This window comes from Mustela nigripes, chromosome 1 (assembly GCF_022355385.1).
Source record: "Mustela nigripes isolate SB6536 chromosome 1, MUSNIG.SB6536, whole genome shotgun sequence".
In the NCBI taxonomy this organism is placed as follows: Eukaryota; Metazoa; Chordata; class Mammalia; order Carnivora; family Mustelidae; genus Mustela; species Mustela nigripes.
Window position 1 is genome coordinate 109,199,714 of NC_081557.1, and position 26,189 is coordinate 109,225,902.

Here is a 26,189-nt window from a genome sequence, read left to right on the forward strand (position 1 = left end):
CAGTCTGGAGGCAGAAATAATGATATTGAGAAAAAGGTCCCCATGTGAATTTACAATGTAGAGAAAATCCACTAATTAAAATAGAACCCAAAACTATATAAGAACTCTCCTTGAGAAAACTACTCCCCGAAGCCCTACCCCGTGTCTCTGTGATTGCCCTGGTCACCATCCTTCGAGACTCCGATAAACGTCACTCTGCTGTGAATCCTCTCATTTTTTTGAGAAGGGACGTTTCTTCCTTTTGATCTCATCCCCTCATCCTGTCTCCTGGGTGACAATAGGGGCCACTTAGCGAGCAATCCAGTATGCTGGACACGTAAGCACTTATTTTATCTTCTTGGGAATAGCCCTATGGATAGTTATCACTATGATCTTGAACAGAGGAAGAAACGGCTGCCTCGAGAGATGAAGTCATCTGACATCACACGGTTAATAAGTGGGTGGGCCAGATCTCAAATGCCAGAAGTCCGACCCCGGAGCCAGGTCCTCATCACCACAGAGCTCTCTGCCTCCCTTGTCACACTGATTGCCTTTTTTCCCCTCTCCTGAACTCCTTCTAAATCATGCATTAATTTAAAGTATCAAGGATACCCTGCGTCTGGGTGCTTTTGCAGTGCTGGGAGCACATCGGTGACTGAACATGGGTGCTTCTGGTCTGAGCCCAGGGTGGGGGGCAAGGTCTGCTAGAAAGTGAGAACAGTGGAGGTAAAGGCCTGTGAGGGAGAGAGGGCGCAGGCCTTAGCAGAACTCCTGCTTCTAGAGCATGGAGTTCACTGCTTGGAAGGAAAGGGGAGTCCTGAGGCAGGACAGCCAAATGGTGTCCCGACTGTACAGCTTCTTTGAACTTTGTGAGGAGTTTGGGTTGTGATTTTATTGTGAGGCTAACGGGAGCCACAAAATGGTCTTGAAAGGAAATCTAGAAAGTGTTGACTTAAACTACCTTTGTTTGCATATCGGCATTTAATCTATGACATTCAAGAAATTGATCCGCCGCTAACTTCATGTTCAGAAAGTCTCATTCAAGAAGTTTTCTAAGAATAACAATGAAAGACATTGGGGAGAAAGAAAAAAAACCCAATAAAATGTAACACTTTATTTTTATTATTATTATTTTTTTTATCTTAGAAGGAATTCACCAAAGGCTTCATATTATGCTATGGCATCTTTAATTATAAAAATAAGCAAATAAAATAACTTGCATCTGTCATTACCATGATATGTTTCATAACCTTTATATGCACATGGAGCTTAAAAATGTAATTTAACAATAAATAATGACATATACCAGATATGCTCACTGTTTATTCCAGTACTCAGCCAAAAACCTAAATATCATTTAAATTATAAATACATAATGCAAATATAATGGCACAAAAATGTCTAAAGTGCAACCAAATCACAATAGAAGAATCATGCAAACTGGTCTAGGTCAGCCCCCGAATCACTCTGTGCAGCAAACACAAGACGAAGCTTTGGAAGTTTAGGGGGGAGTTGGAGGGAGTGAGATGGGATGGGGAAAAGAGAAGCAAAAAACTAGCAACATCGTGAGAACTGCTTCTTTCCATATGTGTAGAGATATGTATTATAGATACACTTAGAAGTATCATTGTGGGGGAAAAAGGCGGGTACCACGGTTTGAAGAGGTCATAGCAAAAAAAGAGATTCTACTGGATTGAAGTAAGAGAGAATTTTGCTAGGAATACTCGTGAACTACTTGTCGCATTGGGGTCCTGGCTTCGTGGGTTTGCGAAATGGACACGACACACAAACTTGAATAGCTTTTCTGGTTCGAGAAGTCAGCCTTGCCTGGGGGTGGGGGGCTAGGAAGGGGAGGAGGGAGGATCAACTTAGCGTATGATCTACCTGATTTCCAAGAGGCTAAGGCAGTGTCCATATGTTTGGGGACCTGGGGATGGGACAGTTCTGAGTATAAAAATGCTCGTAACAATCTGATGTCAGCACGCTTAGAGGCTGTGTGGGGACAAAGGCAGCAGCGTGTGTGCTGCCGCTGGGTCTGCTGTGATTGCTGTTGGTCCTTGAGCAGCACATTACTGCTTTTAAAGGCTTTATGGTAAAGTTGTATTGCTTTTCATTTTTTCTGGAGATGTGCCCTCCCTCCTCCCACCAGGATCCCTATCACTCGGTTTGGTCAAATCTTGAGTTTAACCTAGTGAGAGTCAAGCACCAATAGTTTCTACCTAAGCGAGTTTGGAGTGGCCCTTACAGTCCTACCCCTCCCCCCTCCTCCTCCCTCGACATTGACCTTTGGTGGGCAGTGACACTCTTAAGGGACTGTTGGGTTCAAGGACAGTGACCCTGAGAAACTACTGTTGTTCATAGATAGGTTAATCATTTGGCTTTGGTGGTTGCCATCTTGTAAACATCACGGCAGAAATAATCAAACCACCAGCTCTGTTTCCCTCTTTCTTTCTTTTTTTTTCTTTTTTTTCTTTTTTCTGTTTTTTTCCCCCATTTTTTTTGTTTTTTTTTTTTGTTTTTGTTTTTGTTTTTTTTTTGTTGTTTTGTTTTTTTTTTTGTTTTTGTTTTTTTGTTTTTTATTTTATTTTATTTTTTTTTGCGATCCTACAGAGATGGCCCAGCTGCCAGGACTACTTTGGCAGACAGTGTGCTACAGGACGAAAATGTAAGAGGAGTCTATTAAGGCTGGACAGCCCAGGATTCTTTATACCACCTCAGCCCCAAGTCCCCGGAACTGAAGACCCAAAGGCTGACTGACTCGTTCCTACTGATTTAAGGGAAAGTCTCCCACACCATCATCGTTTCACCGATGAAAGATGGCGGGCGAGTCAGGAACTGCCACTTCCCAAGGTAGAGTAAGGCCTTATCGAACTGTAAGTGGTCCGAGCCCAAAGGGATGCTCTTTTGGGTTCCTGTAACTCCCGGCTGGACGTGACAGAGCCGTTTCAGGAGAGATCAAAGTCAAGAGTAGCCTCTGGGTTGAGGTGGGCTGGGAGATTAACATTTTACCTGGGGTCCTTCAGACAAACCTGTTGGTTTTTCCTATCTCATACAGGCCCATCTTAAGTTTTGATGTTGAATAAAACTACTTCTACCCCCTTAGTTATAAAAAAGGCCACAAGGAGCATTTATGTGGATATCTGGAAGTGAGATAGTTATTCCATTCCCAGGAAAAGAAAAATAAAGCTAAGTTACAAAACTAAATCTATATGCAATAAAGTTATTATATACTGCTTTGTTTAAGCAGAGTCCTCTGGAATTTATGTACAGTACATTAGTTTTCAGCTATTTATATTCCACAGTTAGACCTTAAGATTCTCTGGTTTTTAAGACAATTGTTAAAGATACTTTTAAAGCTCTGAGCAGTTACAGTACATAAAGATGTTAGCTTTTTGTTTTTCATTAGATGCAAGAAGATGCAGGCTCATACCCCGGTTGAAGAGCCAGGCGTGAGCCATTTGGTAAATGTGTTGGAAAGGAAATGACACACGGCAGGGTCAAGACCGTAAGACACTAGCTCATGAGAGATCAAGAATTCAAACGCGACATTCATATTCGTCCGTGGCCAGCACAGATTCATCACACGAATTCCGTTGAACACCTTTATGGGCATTTCAGACATGCATTTAAATTAAGTCGCTTCTCATCAGCTAACTCTACTGGGGCAACCATCCTAAAAGGGCTCCACAGCTTCCAATGACAATGACTGGGCCTTACGTGAATGCTTTGTGTTTGAGAGGAGTTTGAGGGGGGCCTGGGGAAGGAACGTGATCAAAGAGGGTACTTTCTCCCGCCGAGAGGCAGAAAGAGCACACATGTTCTGTCTGTGGGAATGCTGCCATCGCAGAATGTTGGGATATTGATTACAGAAGCCTCGTTTCATGCAATTTTCTGGAAGGGGAACAGAAAATAGGAACTACTTAAAAAAAAAAAATCAAACCAGGCACAGTACACTCAAAGTCGGTGTGTGAACACCTTTCAAATGAAGCTAGTCTGGCGAGGTTGTGAATGCCTCTCCCTGCTTATGCACTCTCATGGGAGGTGCGCTTGATGTGGGAGGGAGAGGCCGCCTCACCTCGGAGGTTCCGGAGGAGGACTTTCAGCTTCTGCGGCTCGCTGGTGCGCCTCCTGTTGAAGTCAGCTCGCGGGTGTGTTTGGGCACAGTGATCTGTCTGCAGGATGTGAAAGAGGCTGGCCATGTTGGGCCCAATTTTCTCCATCAGGCTGTCTCTGATGGTGCTGACTGTGTCTTCATCACATTCCAGGAGGCTTCGGACAAGCCTGTTATAGTATCTGCATTGGGGAAGGAGAGCACATGCCACAGTTAATCAGGGAGGGCAAGGCAGGCCGGGCCTTTCATCTGGGCCGCAGCCAACACCCATCCCAAACGGCCCGACCATGCAAATCTGGACCGGTCATCAGCTGAAGATGGCCCTCGCCTCTAATTTCTGTGCAGGGACTTCTTAGTTTCAGAGCATATGCGTTTAATGCTCAGGACACGTAGGTCACACTAGGAGAAGAACTGGCTGCCAGGGATGTCTAACAGTTCTAGAAACAGCCCAGTCACAGAGCTGGAGGGGATTGCAGAGATCATTCAGTGGCTACATTGCATCATCTCATTTTATCGAGAAGAGAGGAAGGTGGGAGAGCTGCAGTGACTTGTCTAAGGTCATACGAAGGGTTAGTGGTAGAAAAAGGACTTAGTTAAATACTGCAGGAGGTGAGCCCAGCCCTGGCGAGACTGTTAGATGAGCAGTCACTCGCGTGCATTTGCAGGTATTTTGATGGATCTTTGCAATCTGCCTTTTGCTCGGTGGTGTGTGTGCAGGTGTAGGGGCACACAACAGTTTTGGATCAAACTTCTATTTTTAAAGGAGGCCCCTGCCTTCAGTGTCTAGTGCATTTTTCTATTCAATTTAACTTCCCTGCCGTACACTCTGTTAGCCTTGATAATGTGTCCCATTCCAAGGGACACTGTAGTCAGAAGGCCAGATGCCAGACAATGAGGACCCTGAAATGGAAGCACTGGGAGGTTTCTGCTTCAATAATTCCAAAGCCTTCCTGCACTGCTCTAGCTTTTGCTGGCCTCTTCCTCTTTTGAGCATTGTACGGACAATTGGTTAGCATTCCCTGCTTGACTGTCAACTTACTGAAGGTGGGATTTGTTTCCTTATTCCTTGTAACCCACATGTGCCGACATCCTAGGGCTCTGTCGCCTGCTCACTGTCCATTTGATGATTTATTCTGTGGCCACGAAGGAAATGGGGAGTTTGAGAAATAATAATCCTCTTCACTAAGTCAGGATTCCAGGAAGAGAAATTAGAGGTAGGTGTGCTCAACTTTTACCCAAAAGCCTTGTGTTTGGTATCAATCGCCTTCATCCAAGGGGCAAGTGCTTTAGGCACACAGAATGCTGTGGCTAAGCATTATGGCTCGGGCACAGACTGTCCTGACAGCTTATGCATTACTTGTCCTGCTCATCGGGGAGACGGTTCAGGTAATTTTTCAATTTGAGTTGGGATGTATTTGCTCCATTTTGAGGTGGCACTTGTAAAAACCCATTAGCTCTGTGTTCGCTAATAAGAGACTCTCCCGATGACAGTGACCTACGTATTTATGTGGAGAGACTCTCTCCCCAGAGGAGCCTGCGGGTCGCTGGGGCCACAAGCTCTTCCATGAAAAGAAGGCTGTTTATTTTTAACTCACCTCACAGAGCCCAGGATCAAACATCCTTCCAGAATAACTTAACCCCCCAGAGAGGTCCTTTCAAGGATGTACGGTAAACAGAGTGGAACATGGGTAATGAGGCAGAGCGGTCACCCTCCCGTGAGCGAGCAGAAGGAAGGTGGGGGCTGCAAGCGAGGAGCTGTTGTCTGGGTCTCGGACACAGTCCTGGCCCTACCCCTCCCACGAGGGAGGATTATATCCAGCTGTTGTTAAAATTGGGATTCTCTGGCACAGAAACACATTTTCCAACCCTTTGGAATTATAAAGCACATGAGTCAAAGCAGATCTCACTTGGATGGGCAAATGGGGAGAAAAATGGTTTTGGAAAAACTGAGAATAAACTACTTTGTACCAACAGCTTCAGATATCCACACACCCACATAGATCCCCAGGCACCTCTTTCCTCTTGGGCTCTGCGAGGACATGGGTCCCCTTGATCTCTGTGTCTATTTCGCAGGGTGATTAGATCTTACAGAATAAGGTTTCTGATCTCTCACCCTCCTGACCTCCAACCAGGACTTTAGAACTTAGAAGTTAACCCTTCCACTTCTAGAAAGAACCGTCCACAACAGATCACACCCTCCCTGCTCCCCGAGATGAACTGCAGAAGATGGTCTCTCCTTCGCTCAACATTGAAAGTTCTTGCCTGGACGAAGACGTCTAATACCAGTCATGAAACTAAGCCTTGCCTCTTTAAGGCCACATGTGTCCCTTGGGCCCCACTTTGTCTCCCTGTCTGAAGGCTTCTATCTTCCCTACTGCCTTCTCTGCTAGCCCAGAGAGAACACCTATTCTTGGGGTTTCCGGATGATGGCCTTGCCGGCCTGAGCACCCTAGTGACTCTCCCCAAATCTACCCTTAGCTTCTCTTGTGGAGCTTTGTGACCCCAGCAAGGGCAGGCTAAGAGTGCTTGTTGGAATAGCAGATGACCATAGCTCCATTAGCAGCCCCTCCAAGTCTGGGAAACCTGTCAGCCTGTCCAGCTGCCTTGATGTCTGCCTCATTGGCCAGAGCGAGCGACAATATAATCCTCCACCTCTCCATTAAGGGTTGGAATACACAGGAAGAGTGCCGACCTCCTGGATGGTGTAGATTAAAGATGAGACAGATCTTTCCTATCTAGAAATCACCAAGTGAGATTATTTAAGAGACTGTGTCTCCAGCAGAAGTTGACTTGGCAGTTGTCACATATTTAATTGAGTACCATCTTGTACCAACTGTTAATGTCACTGTAGCTGTTGGAAAGATGTGCCTTCTCTTTGAGAAGAGAACGTACACAGATGTAATCGTTGTTTTTTGTTTTTTTTCTATTTGTAGTCTGCTTGGATTGTGCATATTTCCTATAGGTTCTACTCGTTGCCATTTTTGAAGTAGGACTCAAATGGCTTGGCTCAAGGCCATCTGTTTTCTAGGCCCATCTCTGTCGTTCAATAGCTGCGTGACCTTTAGCGGGTCACTTTCCTCTCTGGGCTTCTGTTCTTTAAATCAGCACAATGAGGCATTTAGTCTAGATAACCTCTGTGATCGTCTCCAGCTATGATATTCTCTGTTTCTAGGGATTTGATATCTATTTTCTCTCTTAATTTAACAAAGATGGGGCGGGTTGCTTTAGGACCATCTTCTGGAGGAAGACTTAGGACTAGTTAAGGAGGTTCTTTCCCTCACCTTTACAGGGGATGGCAGGATGTGCGGCGGGGACTCGGTGGGCTAAGTGTTCTGACCACCCAGCCCGAAAGGACCTTTTAAAGCATGTTTCTTTTTCCCACTATGCAAATTCCCTCACAGACTTTTTTTTTTCCTGGTAAAGAATACGATCAGATATTCTCCATAGCTACTGCTTCAGCCATGCCTACCGAAATACACACATACTGCTTAGGAACGTTCTGTGTGAGGGTTTATAAATAGTCCTTTGTTTCCCTTGATCAATATTATTCTTCTGTTTCCTGTTCCCTATCCATGCCCTAGAGAGCTGGAAGCTTCGTCAGTTTTCCCACTCTGGATCTGGATTGGTCTGATTTCTTCCCAGGCCTCACACTGCTCTGCTTGCCTGATCCATTTTTGCCTGCTCTCCCTCATGGTTGAGAGAGCGGTTTGCAAATTCAGCAGGGGGACCTCCAGCTCGCCCTTCTTTTCCGAGTGCGCTTCTCTCACGGAAAACATCCCTGTTCTGGCTCCTGGTCCAGTCACAGGCTTTTGGATTCTCCCAGGCCCAAATCTCATGCTAGATAAGTCACAGGAAGGTGGAATGAACCTGTAACTACTTCCCTTCACAGTTCTGTGCCAACTGGCACAACTTAGTGTGTATCTGTGGTGGGGCAGAGGCTGGGAAAGCAGGATGTTTCAGAAGAGTGAGGAGCCTAAATAGAGCAAACCAAGCCCAGCAGGGAACCGGAAATCTCTACAGTTCTGAGCAGGAATAATATTAGCCAGTGGGAATGAAATACTTAAGTAAAGAGCTGCACGGAGGATTCTGGTCTTCAAGCGATGGCCACTTTCCCCCACTTTCCTAATAAGTGTGATTTCCCTGTGATGGAAAAGGAAGATAACAAGACTCCTTGCGACCATTTTCTCAAGGGGATAAAAAGGAGACCCTCCTTAAAAGGGATAGTGGCCTGGATTCAAAACTCCTATTACTGACCTCTTCTTAGATACTTAGGATCACATAGGGCAGATCTATATCGTCCTTTCTGTAAGACCTCTCCCTTCATAATGGAAGATATGACCTCAGTTGAAACAGAGAGGTTCATAATGCCTTCAGATTGATTATATGCTGTATTATAAGTCACAAATTGTCACGGGATCCTTAAAGTTCTAAACTCATCACAGTGGCGTTGACAACATTCCCCTGCCCCCCAGTTGTCACACAAATACCTACTCAATCCTAGCCCCTGTCTACTAAAAATTCTCCCCCCCAACCCCATGGTGAAGGGAGTCTCCAACACTTAGCCAGGGTTGGATTTTTTTGTTTGTTGGTTTGGTTTTTTTTTTTTTTTTTTTCCCCAGTCTTCAGATGTAACTAGATTCTTCTTAGGAGAATTTTAAGACCAAGGTCAATATCAAGAGATAGGCCATTTGAGATAAATGCTGGATTTGATTTTCTTGTTCTGAAAAAATCAGGTAGGACCCATTGTCACTTCCAAGTACCGAACCAACAAACTTATAAATTGACATGAGGTTCTGAAGAGCACTTAAATGTGTAGGTAAGTGTGAGTCAGAAATTTTAGAAAGTTTTAATGTCAGGGGCCTTAGCTCTTCCCTGAGGAAGATCTACTGTTCCCGTCCTCCAGTTGCATATACGTGCCTGACTCAATCACTGGTCAGCCCTGGGAGGAGTAGGCTGTTGCCACTGTCAGAAGAAGGGTGGCAGCACGCAGCTAGGAAAGCAATCAGGGAAGTCTGTATTAGGCCTCAGGTGGTCCAGGTAACATGCAGTAGGACTCATCTTTGTCAGTCTGTGCAGATTTGCCTGGAGTGTCAAAGGATCCTAACGCATCAGGATTGGGAGTCAAGTTTTAGGCTGCAAGGCATCATAGTAGGCTGAACTTGTGCTGCCCTCACTGTCCTTGTCCTGCCTCCACGCCAGCCCTATGAACACCTCTCTCAACTTCATCACAGATGGGAACGCCTAGTTCTTGCTGGGAAACCTTGTAGGCCATGGAACAAGGACGTCAGCCTTCTCCCAGCTGGTAAAGACAGAGAGCCAGCGGCACAGAGAGGCCGGTGCTCAGATGCGACTAGTTCAGTGGCTTTGGGTCATGGGACAATACTGAGATGAGAATGTGACTGAGTAGTCATCCGAACACCATTGCAGGAAATCTTGGACTAGAGAAAGGAATAATACAGACCTGGGAGGGAACATGGGAGTCATCTCGTCCAGCCATTTCACTTTTCACAAAGGAAATCTGAATCCCAGTGAAGTGACATGGCTTACCCTGGGCCACCTGCTGAAATACCAGTTTGGGCTTAGGACCGACTCAGAACTCAGGCAGCATTATGACATTTGATCAGGGTCTTAATAATGGTCAATCGTATGGTGCATAGCCATAATTTCAGTCAAATTTGAGGTCTCACAAGCTTGTTTCCATGAACTTCCCAAATCCTTTCCTGCTTATGGTGAGAAACTGACAAGGAAAATGTACCCAGGGAGGCTGCAGATGAAGCTTTCTATTAGCTGCATGGAAAGACTTTTCCTATAATAGTGAGGAAAAAAAAAAAAAAAATCCAGGCTGCTTAAGCTGTCACAACCAATCGCAAACATATTTTTTCCTGCAAAAGCTGGGAAGGCTGCAAGCTAAAATAAGATCCTGACTGTGGCAATTAACCCCCTTCTATGTCTGGTTCTGCCAACGCCCCACCTCCCCCTCCCCCGGGTTCCCCCTGCCCCATTGCAAAAAAGCGGACTCATTCTGTACCTATTGGAGAAGTGGTTGGGGAGCTGGACGACCTCGGTGATGGCTTCGGGGTTCCGCTTGGCGACGCTGCACATGTTCAGCTTGCTGTAGCATTCCTCTTGCACCTCAGCAATCATCCTCTGGAAAGTGGAGCACCTCCGAATGGCAAGGAAGACCTTGGAGGTGACCCCATTGGCGATGCACTTTAAGCTCTCTTTGACAAATGCTTTTCCCTGCCAGGCAAGGGATAGAGGGAGAAGCTTTAGCTCAAGCTGGCCAGAGAAGACAGGGCATACCAATGTGGAACTTAAGGGGGTTTGCCTTGGCCGTGTCTTGGGGCCATCGGTATGTCCTCGCAGTGAGAAAACTACGCTGCAACCAGGATAAAAAAAAAAAAATGTCCCCATTCTCTTTGCCTACCAGCAGAATTGGGCTCCACAGAAATAATGAGACAGTGGAGAAAAAGAGATGAGCCCTAATCCACCACCCTGCAGCTTAACAACAGCTTCTTGGGATTGAGACTTTGATAACCCACAAGCTGGTATGCCAGGTCCTACAGTGAGGAGAACTTCTTTGTTCGAAGAACGTTTTTATTTCCTCTTGAAGAGGCAAAGATTTTTCTGCTCGTCACCTGTCCCTTATAAGACAGCCTCTCTCGGCGTGGTACATTCATGCGTTAGAGTGGGTGGGGAGTGTCGCGTACAGAACCGACTTTCTGGCCAAAAACGCACGTGCGTGTGTGTGTGCACGCTGGAGTTGAGAATTTAGGCTGAGGAGGCTGAGAAGCTGAGCAAGTCGAACACGGTGTTAAAGACAAGCAGCCCGCGGGAGGCATGGGTCAAGGTCTTATTACCTGAGTGTCAAATTTAGCCGCGCTGTACAAGAAGGATTTACAGATGTCATACATCCCATCTGTGTCACAGGTGGAGTTTTCCAGGCAGGCAAAGGCCCCACAGCCGACCTGCAGAGCACTGTTGAGGCAGCGAACCACTTCAGCTGAAAGAGACAAATCCACCCAATCTGGGTCAAATGTGACGGTGACTCAGAGGGGTCGAGGTGGCAAGATTCAAGGACGAGGGGTCAGAAGAACGCCTCTTAGTAATCTGCGATGGGGCCAGTGGAGGGCCCCATTCAGAGGGGGAGGGAGTGCAAAGAGTGGGGCGGGCAGATCCTTTGGCTTAGAAGACCAAGACCACGTGGAAGGAGAGGGAGGGTGTGAGTGCTCCCTCTTGGTCTCACCATTACATACAGTGTGGGTAGCTGGAGAAGTAAGGTCAGAGTCTGCGAAATGCAGGTGCTTGAAGAGCTCTGCAGCATCAAAGGGCATCCCCTCAGAGCCCGAAAGCACTGGAAGGCAGGAGGCGATGGCTGGCGGTCAGGTTTACCAAGTGGAAGGGCCAGGGAGTCCATTTGGCTCCCGAAAAATGCACTCCAGGGTAATGAGAATGGAATTTTAGCTTAAGTGGCAGAGAAGAATTTGCCAGGAGTTCATCTGGAGACCCTTCCCATCGAGGGCTTTGAACTTACTTTCCTATTGGCAGAAAGGGATCTGGTCCATTCATGTTTGATCCCAACCCCCACCCAGGACAGTGCTTAGAGGTATGCATAATCTCTCTCATATTAAAAGCCATTTCTTTTTTAAAAGAGAAACACAGGTGTGGAATAACAAGGCCAAGGCACCCCTTGTGCAAGACTGGAAGAAAAACCGCAAAGAACTTGCATGAGGCTTTCTACATTCTGGATAAGATCTCCCATAAAAGTAATTTCTCTCCTACAGAAGGGGGGTGTTCTGGCAAGCAGCTCGGCAAGAAATGATCTGCAGCCTTCATACCATAGGATTCTCCTCTGAGATCAAAAGCATGGTTCGGTTAGGCTTCCCCTCCCCCTCCCACCACCCGCAGCCTCTGGGATGTTACAAGTCATTTCCCTAATTATATATTTCCACGGGTTCAAATTATAACTTTGCTTTAAGCAGTTTTAATATGCATTAGGGTTGCTATTGTTTTAGGCAAGCTTGAATTGTGAATCACTGCATTTCTATAGCAACTAAGTACAAAAGGAAGTGAAGCAAAGCCCTCCTCTAGGCAGGGACCTGTGCTCTTCGGAGGGGAGCGAGGGGAGCGTTGTCTGCAGCATTTGGACACCTGCGAGCCCATCTTTGCTGACAGTTGGGGGAGAGGGCCGGCAATGTTGGAGGAGGAAGCTGGACAAGGGAAGTCAAAAGGCAGAGGTGTTAGTGTCGGCTTCCTAAGGATTCTTGTCCTCTAGAGCCAAGATAATACACAATTAACTGCTCTGGGCATCAGAACCAGAGTGAGACCTTCCCCTTGAAGAAGCTGCTGCTATGTTTCCCAAATACTCTCCCTCTGGCCCTGGGCTGCACGGGCAGCTGAACGAAGCACAAGAAGCTGGGAGGAAGAGAAGGAGCAGTGTCAGGGGTGGGAGTGTAGGGTTTTCTCTGCATCTGCCCGGGATTTGTCAGACTTGAGGGCTTCGGTTCCATAAATCTGTCTGCAGAGGGAGCTTTCTGTGTGCTCTCTGAAGGGGCAAGGAAGTCCAGTTATGGGGTCTTAAAGGTGAAGGAAGGGATGGGGGGCATCAGACAAATCATGTCTCACCTTAAGATCAGCTTCGGCTTCTGGAAAGTATAGAGAGCGCTTTGAAGCATGCCAACATTCAAGCCTTTCCCCGCCCCCTTTCCCCCCCTCCCCCAAGAGGGTACGTGCCAGATTTCAGGCAATCAGGCTAGGCTTATGCAATGAAATACCCTCAGCAGAGCGCCCAGCTTCTTCGTTAGTTGCATGCAATTTATTAAACAAAGGAGCTCCACTTCCTAAGGCTATTGGATTACACTGGCAGTTTATTGCCATCAGGCATGAAGCACATTTATTATCAAGATCAGCCGTCACAGACACAGTTGCAAAAGCGAGAGGCAAATGAGGACAGCTCTTTGGGGGAGAAACCGGTACTGGGTTTGCCGCTTACCTGAGTTCTGAGCTGCCACCCGGGATTTCCTGGGGCTCACAGAATCATTCTGCTCCACCTCATGGGTTGCAGAAGCACTGATCACCAGCACCAGAAGCACTGCTGAGTTTTGGAGCATTCTCTGAGAAGTTTCCGCTAAGTTGCTGTTTTTTTTTTTTTTTTTTCTCTCCCCCCCCCCCCCCCCTTTCCTCTTTCCCTCTCCCGGCTTGAGTGAAGATGTGGATCTGGATACACTGAGGGCCTAGGTGAGGATTTGATGAGGATTTTTTGTTGCTGCTGATGCTGTTCCTGCTGACGCTTTGCTGCTGCTGCTGCTGCTTCTGCTGCTGCTTCTGCTGCTGCTGCTGCTGCAGTGGCGGCTCCTTGCACCTCTGGCTTTTGCAAACTGGGGGCCCAAGAGCTGCACCCAGGGATTTTATAGCCGTTCTTATCGGTCCTTAGGATCAGGGACCAATCAGGTCCCTCAACTGGTCTGGCTAGCCAATCCGAGGGCACGCTCATTGGGCTGGAGCTGTTTGACTTCTTAGAAATATTTTCCAGCAAATTAAAAGTACCTGCTGCCAATGTTGTACATGTGTGTGTGTGACAATGTGCGCATAGATGTGTGAAAAGCTATTTTCGTGGAATTAAGGGATGACTGTGTATTGATTGAACTAGGGGAAAATCATGTGAAAATCTCAACAAGGTGCTTTTGGAAATCACCTTTTTTTTTTTTCCTTTTTTCTTTTTAATGAGCTACTGGTGGGGGTGGGGAAGGGAGGAGTGGGCATCATTAGCAGGATGGGTAATGTGATCTCTTTGGATTCTAATTTAACCTCTTGATAGCAGTTTTGGTCTGATTTTACCAGCTCGTAGTCTCTGTTGTAAGCTACATGCACAGTGCTGTCCCCATCACTGGTACATACATGAGGGTCTGTGATGCTCTCTGGATGCATCTGGGTGTCCAGAGCTCTCACTCACATATACGAGTCCCCGAGGAGGGACAGATGTGAGTGGAAGGGCCCTGATGGACTGGGATAGGACGACTCTGAGCTGTGGTCCCAATCGCTCTCTTGACTAGCTCTATGACTGTGGTCAAGTCCTTTTTCCTTGTTCTGCCTCTGTTTTCAAATCTGTGAAATCCGCACACTGGAGTCTAGCATTACTTACATCTCTAAAGCTATGATTCTCCAGTAACGCATATTAACCTCGAGTTCATCTTTTAAGTTACCAGCCTGACTGCAAACAGCGGGAGTGTGGGTAACCCTAGGTACACACATGCACACCTCCGCGGCTCAACAGGGAGACGTGGGGAATGCCTGGAAATTAACAAACTGTGTTTTCAAGCCCGGGGACTTCATAATCACATTGAAACAATAAGCTGGCCAAAGCAAGACGAAACCTGTTAGGTAAACCAGTTCATTTCTTGGGGGCAGGGAGCGGGTATGGGGGCAGGTAGGACAGGGAAGGTGTAGGAAAAGACCAGAGTGTGTAGGAGAGAAGACTGATAAGCTCTAGGCTTAATGGGGAAATTACAGTGGCATCAGAAATCATGCCCAGGGTAGAAGCTCATATTTCCTTATAAGCTAGCAACACTGAGACCTATCCCCAGCTTGTGAAGGATGACGATCCAGGAGAGGATTTATTGTGGTAAAAACAAAACAAAACAAACAAACAAACAAACAGCAGCAGCAACAACAACAACAACAACAACAACAACGTGGGCATTGGATTAAAGGCTGGGGTGAAGTGAAGGCATCAAGCAAGAAAACCTTTACAAAATTTTAGGACATAAATGAGAACGGGCCCCTGAAGAGTCATAGAGACAGAATCAAGATGATCTTGCGAAGAAATAGAGTCAGTGGTTTGAGTTTAGATCCTAAAATCTTCAAAGGTTGAAGAAAGGGTGCCGACTCTACTAACCACAAACCAAGATTCAGCTCTGCATGTGTGAGGGGAGTGGGTGTGCTGAGTGAGTCCAGCCCTGGCCTGCTTGCACAAAAGGATTGTTTGGGAAGCATGAAGTTTGTTAGAAAAAGGATGGAGGAAATAAAGGATAAAGGAAATATCTAAAGGCGAGGGAGGGAATTTTCACATATTCATTAAGAAATAAGTACATTTCAATTTAGATTAACTGACAGTATCGGCATTTCTCAAGTCCCTTCCTGGCTGGGTGCTGGGACTGCGCGGGGAAAGGTAACAGAGAAGAGATACACGGGAAGGAAAAATAAGGATTCTTGTTGTTGACCTTGCAGTTGGAAAGGGGGTCAACCTCCTCATGTTTCCTGAAGGGTCAGAATGTCAGGACCTTACACAGTAAGAGAAGGGCCTGGTCAACACTGGGTAGAGATGTGGGGAAGGCTTCATGAAAGGGACTTCAAGGAAGGGTCCTTCTGGTAAAGATGTGAACTGCTGTTATCTCTTTATAAGAATTTAGGAAAAAGCTATGACTGTTTCATTTTTAAAAAAAAGCTCGTATCTGTGAAGCTCAGAGATTGTCTTTTTTGCTTTAAGCAGGAGAGGTAGATGGATGACAATGCAATGTGATAGTTCAGTGCTCTGTTCTAGAAGGAGAACAAGAGAACAGATGTGTGTATTTCCTTCCTGAGGATCTTGCTTTCTCTTCCTCAGCATTCTCTACCTCCTTAGGCATTTCCCCCTGTTAAAGGCACTGCTGTTTGTTTCCCCTGTTGGCTTTTCCCCATGTTGGCCTACTGGCTTTGTAGGCTGTAGAGTAATGGTTTCTCTCATCTACATTCTTTCCCCCATTATCTGGTGCTCCTGCCAGAACACAATGTCCAACAAGTACCCGGATGTGTTTTGCGTTTTCTCTGATGTTAATTTATTATTGTTCCTTCTTATTTCACTCATTGACTATCACGTGCCTGAAGGCTCCTTGCCAGGTGTGCGAAATGTTTCACAGGGACAGATAAGCTGTCCTCTGAAGAAATCCAACACCGGCCAGCCGCTTTGGTGTGAACATAATTAGCATGAGCCTCAGTGCATTTGGGAACATCAAAACTGAGTTCTAGGGAGAAATGCCCAATATAACGTTTCTTCCGAAAGGAGAAAAGTTGTAAAGTTTATACTGGGCGCTTGTACCTAGACTGCAGGGCAATGCTATCTGAATGTTCACGGTCACTGTGCTCTTAGCTTGGCCTTTGATATAGCAATGATGGGGGAATCTTGGGAACTCTGGAGGTGATGTCCGGTTCTTTTGCAACTTCTGTGGGTGGTATAAGAGAATATGGAGGACTCCGAATAGCAGATTTCCAAATTTGAATTGTATTCTGCAAGCAACAAGGAGTCATTAAGCATTCTTGAATAAGAATTCTTAAAGGACTCATTGAAGTTAGTGTTTGGAGAAGATCTTTTGTTCAGACTTATGTTGGTTTAGAGGAAGAAAAGAAAGGAGGTTAAAAAAAAAAAAAGAAAAGAATGAGGTTTTAAGACTAGTAACATCAGTTTGTGACAATAAGGTCAAGGTCCTGGACAATGATGGTAGCAGTAGGAAAGAAAGAGAAGAAAAATATGAGAGCTATTTTAAAGACAATGGAAATTATCAAGTATTCTAAGAACTACCTTGGGAAAAAAACAACAAAAACAAAAAAGCCTCTTTCTCCTAGTTTAATGATAATGGAGACATACCTATCAGAGCTTTTCCCGTCCCATGTATTGGTTATGACTTTTACGGTTGACAAGATTAACTGGCACGTCCGTTGGGCAGGCACTTTCTGGCTTCTGTGAAAGTAGTAGGCTTACCTCGCCAAAGGACTTGACTGTACTTCCAGTAGAGGAAGCACCTTCCCCAGCCTAACTGTGTGAGTTGGAGGTGTCCCAGGTGTAGTGAGTGGGAGGGGAGGAGAGGCTTGGCCACTGCCCTGAGCAGGGAAAGTGCAAAGAAGTGGGTGGGAGAATCTGCCAACACCTAAGGCTGGGCGATGATGCCCTGGCCATGCCCGTGCAAGGCTGGCATTCGTTCAGTGAGAAGATTAAGCCAAAATCTCTGGAGCTTTGTTGGATTTGGCTAGCTTAAAGCTAAGCAGTGAATGGCTCCTTGGCTTTTTGTTGAGAGGAGCCTGGGGGGAATGGTTTCTCGATAAATGTTTCTTTTGTTAACAGAGTACAAGGCCCATCAAGTCTGGTCTGCCATAGTGACCAAGGTTGGAGTGTCACTGTTACTCTTCTTTGGGGGTTCTGGGCCTGACTCAATGGTTGATCTGTTGAGTCATGCCTTCGGAACCTCAAGAAAAAGAAAGAGAAAGAAAAGGAGGAAGAAGTATGTTTGGGGGTGTGTGTGGGGGTTATTTTCATCCTATAGAAAGATACCAGGTTTTCTGTGTGGACAGTCTCCAATTCCTGAGTGAATCTTTGCCTCTTTATTTGTCTTTGATTGCTTTAAACTCTGCCAAAGGGAGAGAGAGAAAGAAAATACATGAAGAGGTCAAACTGCTTCTACCCCCCCAGTTTATGGAGGGTTACTGAGTGCCTGGCACTAGGTCAGGTGCTGTGGGAAATGCAGAGAAATGTTTGACCTTTTTCTGTTCTTCATGAATTCCCAAGCTAGTTCTTAACGCATGAACGTTGTATTTGAAGAAGAATATCTGTTTTCTGGAAATGTAATACGTCAAGTGGGTTGGAATAGAGTTTATAAGTTTGCATTCAATTAACATTTACTGGGCGCCTATCTACTCTCTGCCAGGCATTTCTGCAGACGCTTCTTATCTGTGAGAAAAGAGCCACTCGCTCTCCTCTCTTCCCAGAGAAAGGGCTCAGGACCCAGAGAGAAGAATGGCTTGCCTATGGTCGTAGTGAGGACGATGGAGCTAGGTCTCCTGAGATTTGCTCATTGTAGAGGTAGCTCTGGGTTCTTCAGATATGTGAGCACCAGCTTGGAGGAGGGGTTTGTGCAGGCTTAGAGCGCCCCCCAGACTGGGTGTGGAGAGGAAAAAGAAATAGGCAGGATGATCTAACCTGTTTGTTTAAACTAGAGCAGGCAAGTTGAAATTAGCCTCCACTTCTGTGAACATCGGCTCCCTGTTCTTTCAGGTGTAAGTTACGATGTCACTTTATATCCGAGAGGACAGGTTCATAGTCTTAGGGGCAACCTGCAAATCTGCAGTTTCACAAGAGGCACCCGAAACAAGGTGAAACAAGGACGGAGAGGGTATATGTGTCCTTGAATCTGTCATTACCTGTAGCCTTTGGGAAAGCCTAAAGTGACATTACTCTGTTGAGACACACGGGGGCGCTCGAACCAACCAACAATGAGATTCTTCTTTTAAAATTATTAAAAAAAAAAAAAAGAAGTTGTGAATCTTGGTTCTGTTAGAGTGGCCATTGTTTCAGACCATCGGGATGCTTTTTAAGGGATATATGTTTATCTTTTTGGTCAATAAGAAAAGCTCACGCTCCTGTAATTTAGTTAGTGAGCTTGCAGACTGGCATGGTTGTACATATTTGGAAGTTTTGCAGTTTACACTGTTCTGAATACAATCCTTTCATTGCCTAGCAGGGATATAGGTTGCAGGGAAGTTTTTAAAAAGTGTTCTGCCCCAGTGCTAAGGAAAGGATAATGCCTGTACCTAACTGTTCAGGGCGGGTGGTAACACACATGAGTTACTTTGAATTCTTTGCTTTAAAAAAGGAAAAAAAAAAAAAAAGAATTCTGTTTCCAGGTGGTAGTGAGCATTGCTCCTCATCACTGAAGAAAATGTAACTTCTTTGACCCATTTTTCTACTTTGACCCATTTTTCTACTTAGTCTTCTTTCTTCCAGTGGTCTTTAGAAAAGGTCAAGTCTGAATAACTTCACGTTTTTGGTGCCTAGCCTACAGCGGAAATCTTCTAGGGGAACTGTGAGAGGTTGATGTGGGGGTCTGAGTGCTTTCCTGCTTCTTGGTCCTGTCCCAAAATGCCTTGTAAAGAAGACGTTTGCAGTCTGTTACCTGCAGGGATTGGGGCAGAGTTGTCCCACCGCATATGTCTGAGAAAGCCTTCCTACAGGTGCTTAACGCAGACCCCTCCAGTAGAGGTCTTATCACTTCCAGCCAACCAATCCGGCTGTCAGTTTATATTCTTTAAGGTCTGTGTGCCTGGAACAGTGTTAGCACTGTGAAAGAACAGACAGTGCAGTACAGGGCAAGGCGTGGAGGCATGGACATGGACACATGGCAGTAAATACACAGTGTTAAACCCTGAGCTCCAGAGTGAGATTGTTAGAGGACGCCAATGAGTTTGTGAAGTATAAATTTTAAAAAATCCGCTTCCACAACCTGTGCTGAAGCATCATTCTGACATATTTAGCCTAAAGCCAACTTGCCCTTCGCCAGATGCCATCCTTGTTTAAAGAAGTGTCTTGCAGTCATTCCTGAGTGCTAGACAAATCTATCATTACTAGTTTATTGGCTGACAAAAGGGGATGTGGGGAGGGCGCAGCCTTTATACAAAGTTACCTGGCAAGTCAGCAAAGGGGCCAGACTAGGAGATTATAGATTTCTTTACTTGATGTTTGGAAACCTTGCCAAGAAATTTATTGTGGCAATTCAAATGCATTTTATAATCAAGTTGTATTTAATATGCTTTCGGCTAAGGCACAATTAAGATAAACCCGTTCCTGGCGCTGGGTGGGTGTCATGGGAGTATCAACATATTCCGACTACTCTATCAGGGTAATAAAGTGCAGAATGCAGAGGGAGAATTTATACTTTAAGGGTTTTATAATGGTAGCAAAAATGGTCACTAAGTGCCATTTCGTTGGCTTTCATGGGACATGGTTTTTGTCAGCTGTTTGGGAAATGAACTCTCTCAGCCCATTTAAAAATTAATTGTAAGGAAATTTAGTGGAATAAATGGAAATCCAAGTGCAAAGGAAACACACTCTGGCCTCAAGGCAAGTATTTTCTTGAACTTGTCATTCCCCACTCTCTAGTGACAATAATAGGAAGAGGGGAGGAAGAGAGAGAGGGAAAAAGTTACAGCTTCGGAGGAAGTGGTGAAATCCTTAAGAGCAAAAATGTCACCAGGGGAGTCCCTGTGCTAAGACAGGGAAATTCAGCTTAAAATAGCGTGGAGCAAAGGAATATTATTCTTTTCATACAGCAAATTTTAATTATATTCTCACTGCTTATTCTCATATTTGTATTTATAATGATTTCTTCACATAGTTGTGACTCTTGTCTGTATTGGTCTCTTGTAGATTAACAAAGGAAGGGCAGTTTCCTGTGTGTGTGTGGGGGGGGCCACTTTATCCTCCATTTGGTGTTTCAACCACTCACAGCAGAATTTAGAATACAGAAAATAAGGTGAATGAGCCACACTGTTAGAACAAACTTTGGAAATGAGAAAATATCCTAACATAATATTAAACAGACCTTGGAAAACAGACTGATCCGACGGAAAAGTCAATATTTTGGGATTTTTAAGTCCTTACTTCTCTCTCCTTTTTTTTTTTTTTTTTTTTTTTTTTGCCTCCAAAAAAAGTAGAGGAATGGACGGATAGTTTAGATTTATTTCTTGACTCTGGATGTCTTTCCAGATCACAATGCATGGCTGTGGAGTGACTTCTCTCGGGCATGAACTCCTCATGTCAACTCAGGCTGACTGAGCCAGTTGTGAGGAGATGTCATCACTTCTGCTAACAAGACTCTGAGAATTTGTGCCTCTCCTTGTGTGTCTCCTTTCAAACAAATGTAGTCTCTTTAGCAAAGCTTTGGAAACCACGTTTGTCAGGATGCCTGGGTAGCTCAGTTGGTTAAGTAGCTGCCTTCAGCTCGGGTCATGATCCCAGCGTCCTGGGATCATGTCCTACATCAGGCTCCTTGCTCAGCAGGGAGCCTGCTTCTCCCTCTGCCTCTGCCTGTGCTCACTTTCTCGCTCTCCCTTTCTCTGACAAATAAATAAATAAAATCTTAAAAAAAACAAACAAACCACGTTTGTCTTTCAGCTCCTCTCCGACCTCCTCCCCAGCTCACTCCTTAAAATGTTGCCTTTTGCCATGAATTGGAAGGAGCCACTGGAAAGCTCCATGTCGCTTTAGAAGCGCTGAGTGCAAAGCCCTCCGCTGTAACATAGGTGCCCCGAAGTGCTTTTCACGGGAAGGGCTGGTTTCCTGAGAAAGAGCTGTGCCTCACTGCAGGGTTCTGTGGCTTGTGCCAAAAAGGCTTTGCTCTCCAATTAAGAACCCAAACCCTACTGAGTATGCTTGGGCATTGTGGGCTGGTAGAAGGTGTGGGGTGGGAGCCTGCCACCTACCTCGCCATGAAGTGACTGAATCCAGCTCCCGTTGTCATGCCAGGGGCTTGGCTTATAATTTTGGTTCTTAATTGGTTGGAACTTCTCCAACTCCTGTGTGTGTGTGTGTGTGTGTGTGTGTGTACACCAAACTGTAATACATGCTTTAAAGGTGTGGGTCTTATTAAGGTAACTAATGGCTTTTTAAACTCCAGGCTCTTGTTTGAATGGAGCCCCTGAATCACAACATGGCATGTGTGTTATAATGTACCTCTATTCCATCAAAAGTCGGTTTATATTACATATGATGTGTTAAATAGCAATTGACTAGTGGTGAGATGTTGTATTTTATAGATGTTTACTTAAAAATCTGTTTCAAATTTTTGTAGGTTTTTTGGGAAGATTTTATTTTTTAAAAATTTTTTTCTTAAAGATTTTATTTATTCATTCAACAGAGAGGGAAAGAGAGAGAGAGAGAGTGAGAGAGGAAAAATGCACAAGCAGAGGGAGCAGCAGGCAGAAGGAGAAGCAGGCTCCACATTGAGCAGGGAGCCTGATGCGGGACTCGATTCCAGGACCCTGGGATCATGACCTGAGCTGAAGGCAGGTGCTTAACCAGATGAGCCACCCAGCCACCCCCCCCTGCAATTTTATTATTGTATTTTTTTTCCTTTGGAACCAGCAGATTTTCCCTTCAGTTGTTAGGGATCTGTAAGCTTTGAAGAGCTCATAGACACCAGGTACCATCCTCTAGTTCCTAATGAAAAAGTTGCTTCTAAGCCTTTGGTTTAAGAAGGAGTTATCAGACAGGACCCAGACACTCATTAGGGTAAAGTGACATTTCTAGAATGTGTTCCCAGAGGTAATGGTCCTATGGAATGCACCAGGGGTTTGCCAAAAGAGTCAGCATGTTGAAGTCACCCAGAAATCCTGCAGTAAGAAAGTTTCTACACTGTTTAGTCCAATGTACCCCAAAGGTATTATTCAAAAAGATTTTTACTAGTGAGTAAGACTTACTAACAACTGGCAGAACGGGTGTTCCTTGGAACCAACTTTGGGGAATATTGGCTGTAAGCCAACCAGCTCCCACTCACCTCCTCTGAGTTTCCCTTGGTCCTGCACTGGACCAGCTTTGATCCTTGCAGCCTCAAGCTCCTCCTTTACAGCGATACTCTTAATTGGACCTCTCTCTCCTTGAGGGTCTACAGGGCTTCAAGATCTCACTTTATCTTCAAAAAATGGCAGAACGCAGGTGTTATTATGCATTCCCTACAGGGAAAGTGAAGCTCAAAGAAGCACAGTTATTAAGAAGTAGTGTCTTTATTCAACATTGGGTCTGACTTGAGAGTACATGATTCTAACCAATGGTATTCTACAGGGGGAAACTGAAACAAACAGCTAGAAGTATGTTTAGGAAGATGGTGGAGTGCATTTCCCTTTAGGGCCCTGAACACTGTACGTGCAGCTGAACAAAACTCTTCCCAGCCGCCTGTTGGAGCAGAGCAGGGAAGGAACGAGCACAGGCACTCCAGAATGATCTTTCTCTTTCTTCTTAGAAAACCGTCTGCTTTTACCAGGGAGTCTGGGGTGTCAGGCCAGGCTGCACCCAGATGTTTAGGAGTGCTGCTCCTTGTGGAATTTCTCTGCTGGGTCTCGCTCCTCACTGGCTGTCTCCTTACTCTTCTTCTTCTAGTGATCACCACTGACTTTGCTGCTGGCCACCCGAAATGCTGCAGCAAGACAAAATTCTCTGGGCTACGCTTGTCTGTGTTTCTTTCACTGTCCCACCGAAATTGCTCTTGCTTCTTGCTGGGGAATGGCTCCGTCTGATTGAGGGTTATTTTCTTGTCTTGAGAAAAGGGGAGGAGGAACACAATGGCTGCTTTGATGAGTCTGGGAGAGGGTGGTGGTTTCTTGGCTTGCTCTCTACTTAAAGAAAAGACCTTTAGAGTTACAGCCATTACTGCTTGAGGGGTTCCAAGCTCTCATTCCTCGACATTGCTGGGGAAACTCTAAGCTTACACCTTACCCCATTCATATGTAGTAGAGTGGATGTACACCTGGTAAAGTTTCTAAAGTCTTTTTAAAGCACCCCTTCAGTAGAAGGGCCATCCAAAGAGTTGATTCTCCATTGGTGAGGTCTTTTGTCCATGCCTCTTTGGGAGGAATGAGTATAGAGGGGACAGATGTTTGTACTTATCTATTCTCTAGGCTTCATAACTGTATGAAAAATGACAAATTTAAAAGGCAAGTTATTGGCATAGAAAGGATTATCTGTGTTACTTTACTTTTTCTTTCCCACTGTTTCTAAGCCAAGAACATCAGCAGGAATAGGAAGAAAATATGTGTTGTTAAATATTACTTAGGCATTTGACGTGTTATGAGGGGAAAAATCCAACCATGTTCTTATGTATAACACTATGTTCAGTCCTTTATTAATATCAGTAGTTTGGCTAAGTGGCAGCTACGGGCTAACATAAACAAATAGTCACGAATGTGCTGAGCCTTCTAGTTCAAACATTCGAGGCAGTAATCAAACTGAACCTGGGTGAGTGGTCAGGGAAGTTTCCTAGAAGAGGAGGTGTTTGAACTGAAATCTGGACAATAACAAGATGTAGTTAGGCACTGGTGGGGACCCGAGGGTTGGGTTGCTCAATCCTAGGGATCACCAACTACAGCCTACCTACTCTGTGAATATGATGCCCTCTAGTTATTCAACCCTGAAGTGTAATTGTATGACTTGGAGAGGTGGAGAGGTTTCTTGTAACAAGTTGCATAGCCATCCTGAGATGCATTCAGGGTGCATTCAAGGACCTGAAAGATGGAGGGAGAGGAAGAGCAATATTTGATGAGACCAAAGTGTCTGGATGGGGCTAGATCAAGCACAGTTTTGTAGTTTGTGTTAAGATTTATCAACTCTTTCCTACAGGCAGTGAAAGACCATTAAAGGGGTTTAAGCAATCATCGTTCATACGATTTGCGTTTTAAAAGTATGTATTTCATACCACAGGATAAAGAATGTATTGGTCGAGCACTAAGGTTGGACAGGTGCACTAATAGGAGATGAGTGATGACGAATGGTGTTTGGACTGCCGGGATGGGGGGGTTGGAGAAAAGTGAGAGGATCCAAGAGACACATGGGGTATTGGGTCGATGGGATCAGGTGATGGGGAACAGTTAAGAGAGAGAAAGAGGATAGATTCAAAGATAATTTCTGGGTTTCTCTCTTGAACTGGATGGATGGGCTAATATTTACTGAGCTATAGAACACCATGAAGAGAGAGTTTCACATGTGTTTAAATGCAAAATGATGACCCCACTTTTGAACTGAGTTAAGATGCTAAGCTGCTTCATAGAGATTTTGAGTAAGTGGTTGGGTATATGGATGTGTTGGTCAAGAGGGGAATTAGAGCTAAGTTTACAAATTGGGTGGTAGTTGTCAGGGTTTAGAAAACATGGAAGTTGAGATTGTTTAAGAGAATGTATTGGGTTAGAATTAAGGAAGTGCCCACCACTGAAGAGGTTTATGGAAACCAAATATTACGTGGCTGGGTAGAGGAAGGGGAGGTTGCAAGGAGACCTAAAATGTAGGTCCAATGAGATAAGAGGGTGCAATCCCCCAATTAGGGGAAGAGGATGTTCCACAAAGAAGAAAATAGTGAAGTATTACCTGCTGTTGAGGCATCGAGGGTATAAAGTAAGATATCTTAACCTGCAAATAAGAGACTCTGACTCAAACTTGCTTAAACAACCGGGGTATGTATTGACTCTTCTAACTAGAATGTAAGAAATTTGCAAGCCTTCAGGTTCACCTTGGTCTAATGGCTTCGCTTTCATTACTCTGGATCCCCTTAGGTGTGCACCCTCTTTTGTGGCTTCTCTCCTTAGACTACTTCCCTCACGCACCCAAAATGGTTGCCTTTGCTTCTGGCTTCACATCAGTACTTCCCAGTGTTCTGAAGTGATCGTTTGACTTCCTCTTGCTGTCCGTTGAGAGCGGATCAACTTACTTTACAGAAGCCCTCACCACACTCCTTCTAGCTTGTTGCACTGAACCGAGTCACAGGTTTATTCCTGAACTAACCCCTGACCTGAAAACCACCTAGCATTTAATGACTGAAATGTGATTTGCTGACACCATTACTGTGGAGGACATGGGGATAAATAGACCAAAGAGACTCACTGCAGGAAATTGGGATGGAGTTATCTTCTCTTGAGGCACAAAACCGGAGTTCCTTTGGGCATGATCAAGAAGAGAATGATAAAGAAGAGGAGGTTGGGCAACTAGAAAAGACCACTACATTAACATAAGCAAGAGCTGAGAACTGTTCTTAACAGTTTGGTGAATGGTCTGCTAGATATGACATCCTATATGATGTTCTCACTCTTAAAATTTAAATGGGATTATGTCACACATATTGCTCTGTAATTTGCCTTTTTTTCTTTAAAAATACTTTTAAATGAAACTTTCACTGAAGTGTAACAAAGATAGACATTATTTTAAAGCTGTTAATGCGCAAAATAGACAGGCAACCCCATAATAGGGGACATTGAGCTTGTTCCAATATTTTCAATTAGCAATAATCGCGCCTCGGATAAACCTCATTGGCTACGATACTGCCACATTACAAATGATTCTACATCATTTGTAAATGCCTTTTGGGGCACAGGTAAGCCTTTCTGTAGAATACATTCCTTGCAGTGAAATTTCTGGGCCAAAGGCTAAGCATGTAACATTTTATAGAGCTGAAAAGCATCCTCTTTTATACTACTTTTTTTGAGTAGTCTATGAGAGTGAGTACTTCATCTGTACACTTACCAATGCTGAATAACAGTAATTGGGAAATACTTGGTGAAATCAAATTGTCATTTTAATTTATTTCCTAGATTAATATGT

General features: G+C 44.9%; 1 protein-coding gene and 1 pseudogene across 2 annotated transcripts; both read right to left on the reverse strand.

Moving 5' to 3' along the window:
• Positions 1-1,078: 1,078 nt before the first annotated feature.
• On the reverse strand, positions 1,079-13,467 carry STC1 (stanniocalcin 1). Of its 2 annotated transcripts, XM_059371950.1 has the most exons (5): positions 13,083-13,467; positions 10,951-11,093; positions 10,119-10,330; positions 4,055-4,272; positions 1,079-3,870 (listed from the first exon to the last, which is right to left on the reverse strand). In XM_059371950.1, exons 1-5 carry the CDS (start codon positions 13,198-13,200, stop codon positions 3,653-3,655), a joined length of 909 nt encoding a protein of 302 aa, XP_059227933.1. In that variant the 5' UTR covers positions 13,201-13,467; the 3' UTR covers positions 1,079-3,652. The 2 variants fall into 2 exon arrangements, with proteins under 2 accessions (XP_059227933.1, XP_059227942.1); XM_059371959.1 differs by having other exon boundaries at positions 3,777-4,272.
• A 12,290-nt stretch (positions 13,468-25,757) lies between these two features.
• LOC132008981 (U4 spliceosomal RNA) lies at positions 25,758-25,928 on the reverse strand (annotated as a pseudogene).
• Between the last annotated feature and the right edge of the window lie 261 nt (positions 25,929-26,189).

Bases quoted from the DNA above. Each gene is read 5' to 3' on its own strand.
- STC1 (XM_059371950.1), bottom strand. From the start codon at position 13,200: ATGCTCCAAAACTCAGCAGTGCTTCTGGTGCTGGTGATCAGTGCTTCT. The intron at 11,094-13,082 runs GTAAGCGGCAAA...TGTCTCTTTCAG, and splicing joins GGTGGCAGCTCAGAACTCAG to CTGAAGTGGTTCGCTGCCTC. The intron at 10,331-10,950 runs GTAATAAGACCT...CTTGCCTGGCAG, and splicing joins CGGCTAAATTTGACACTCAG to GGAAAAGCATTTGTCAAAGA.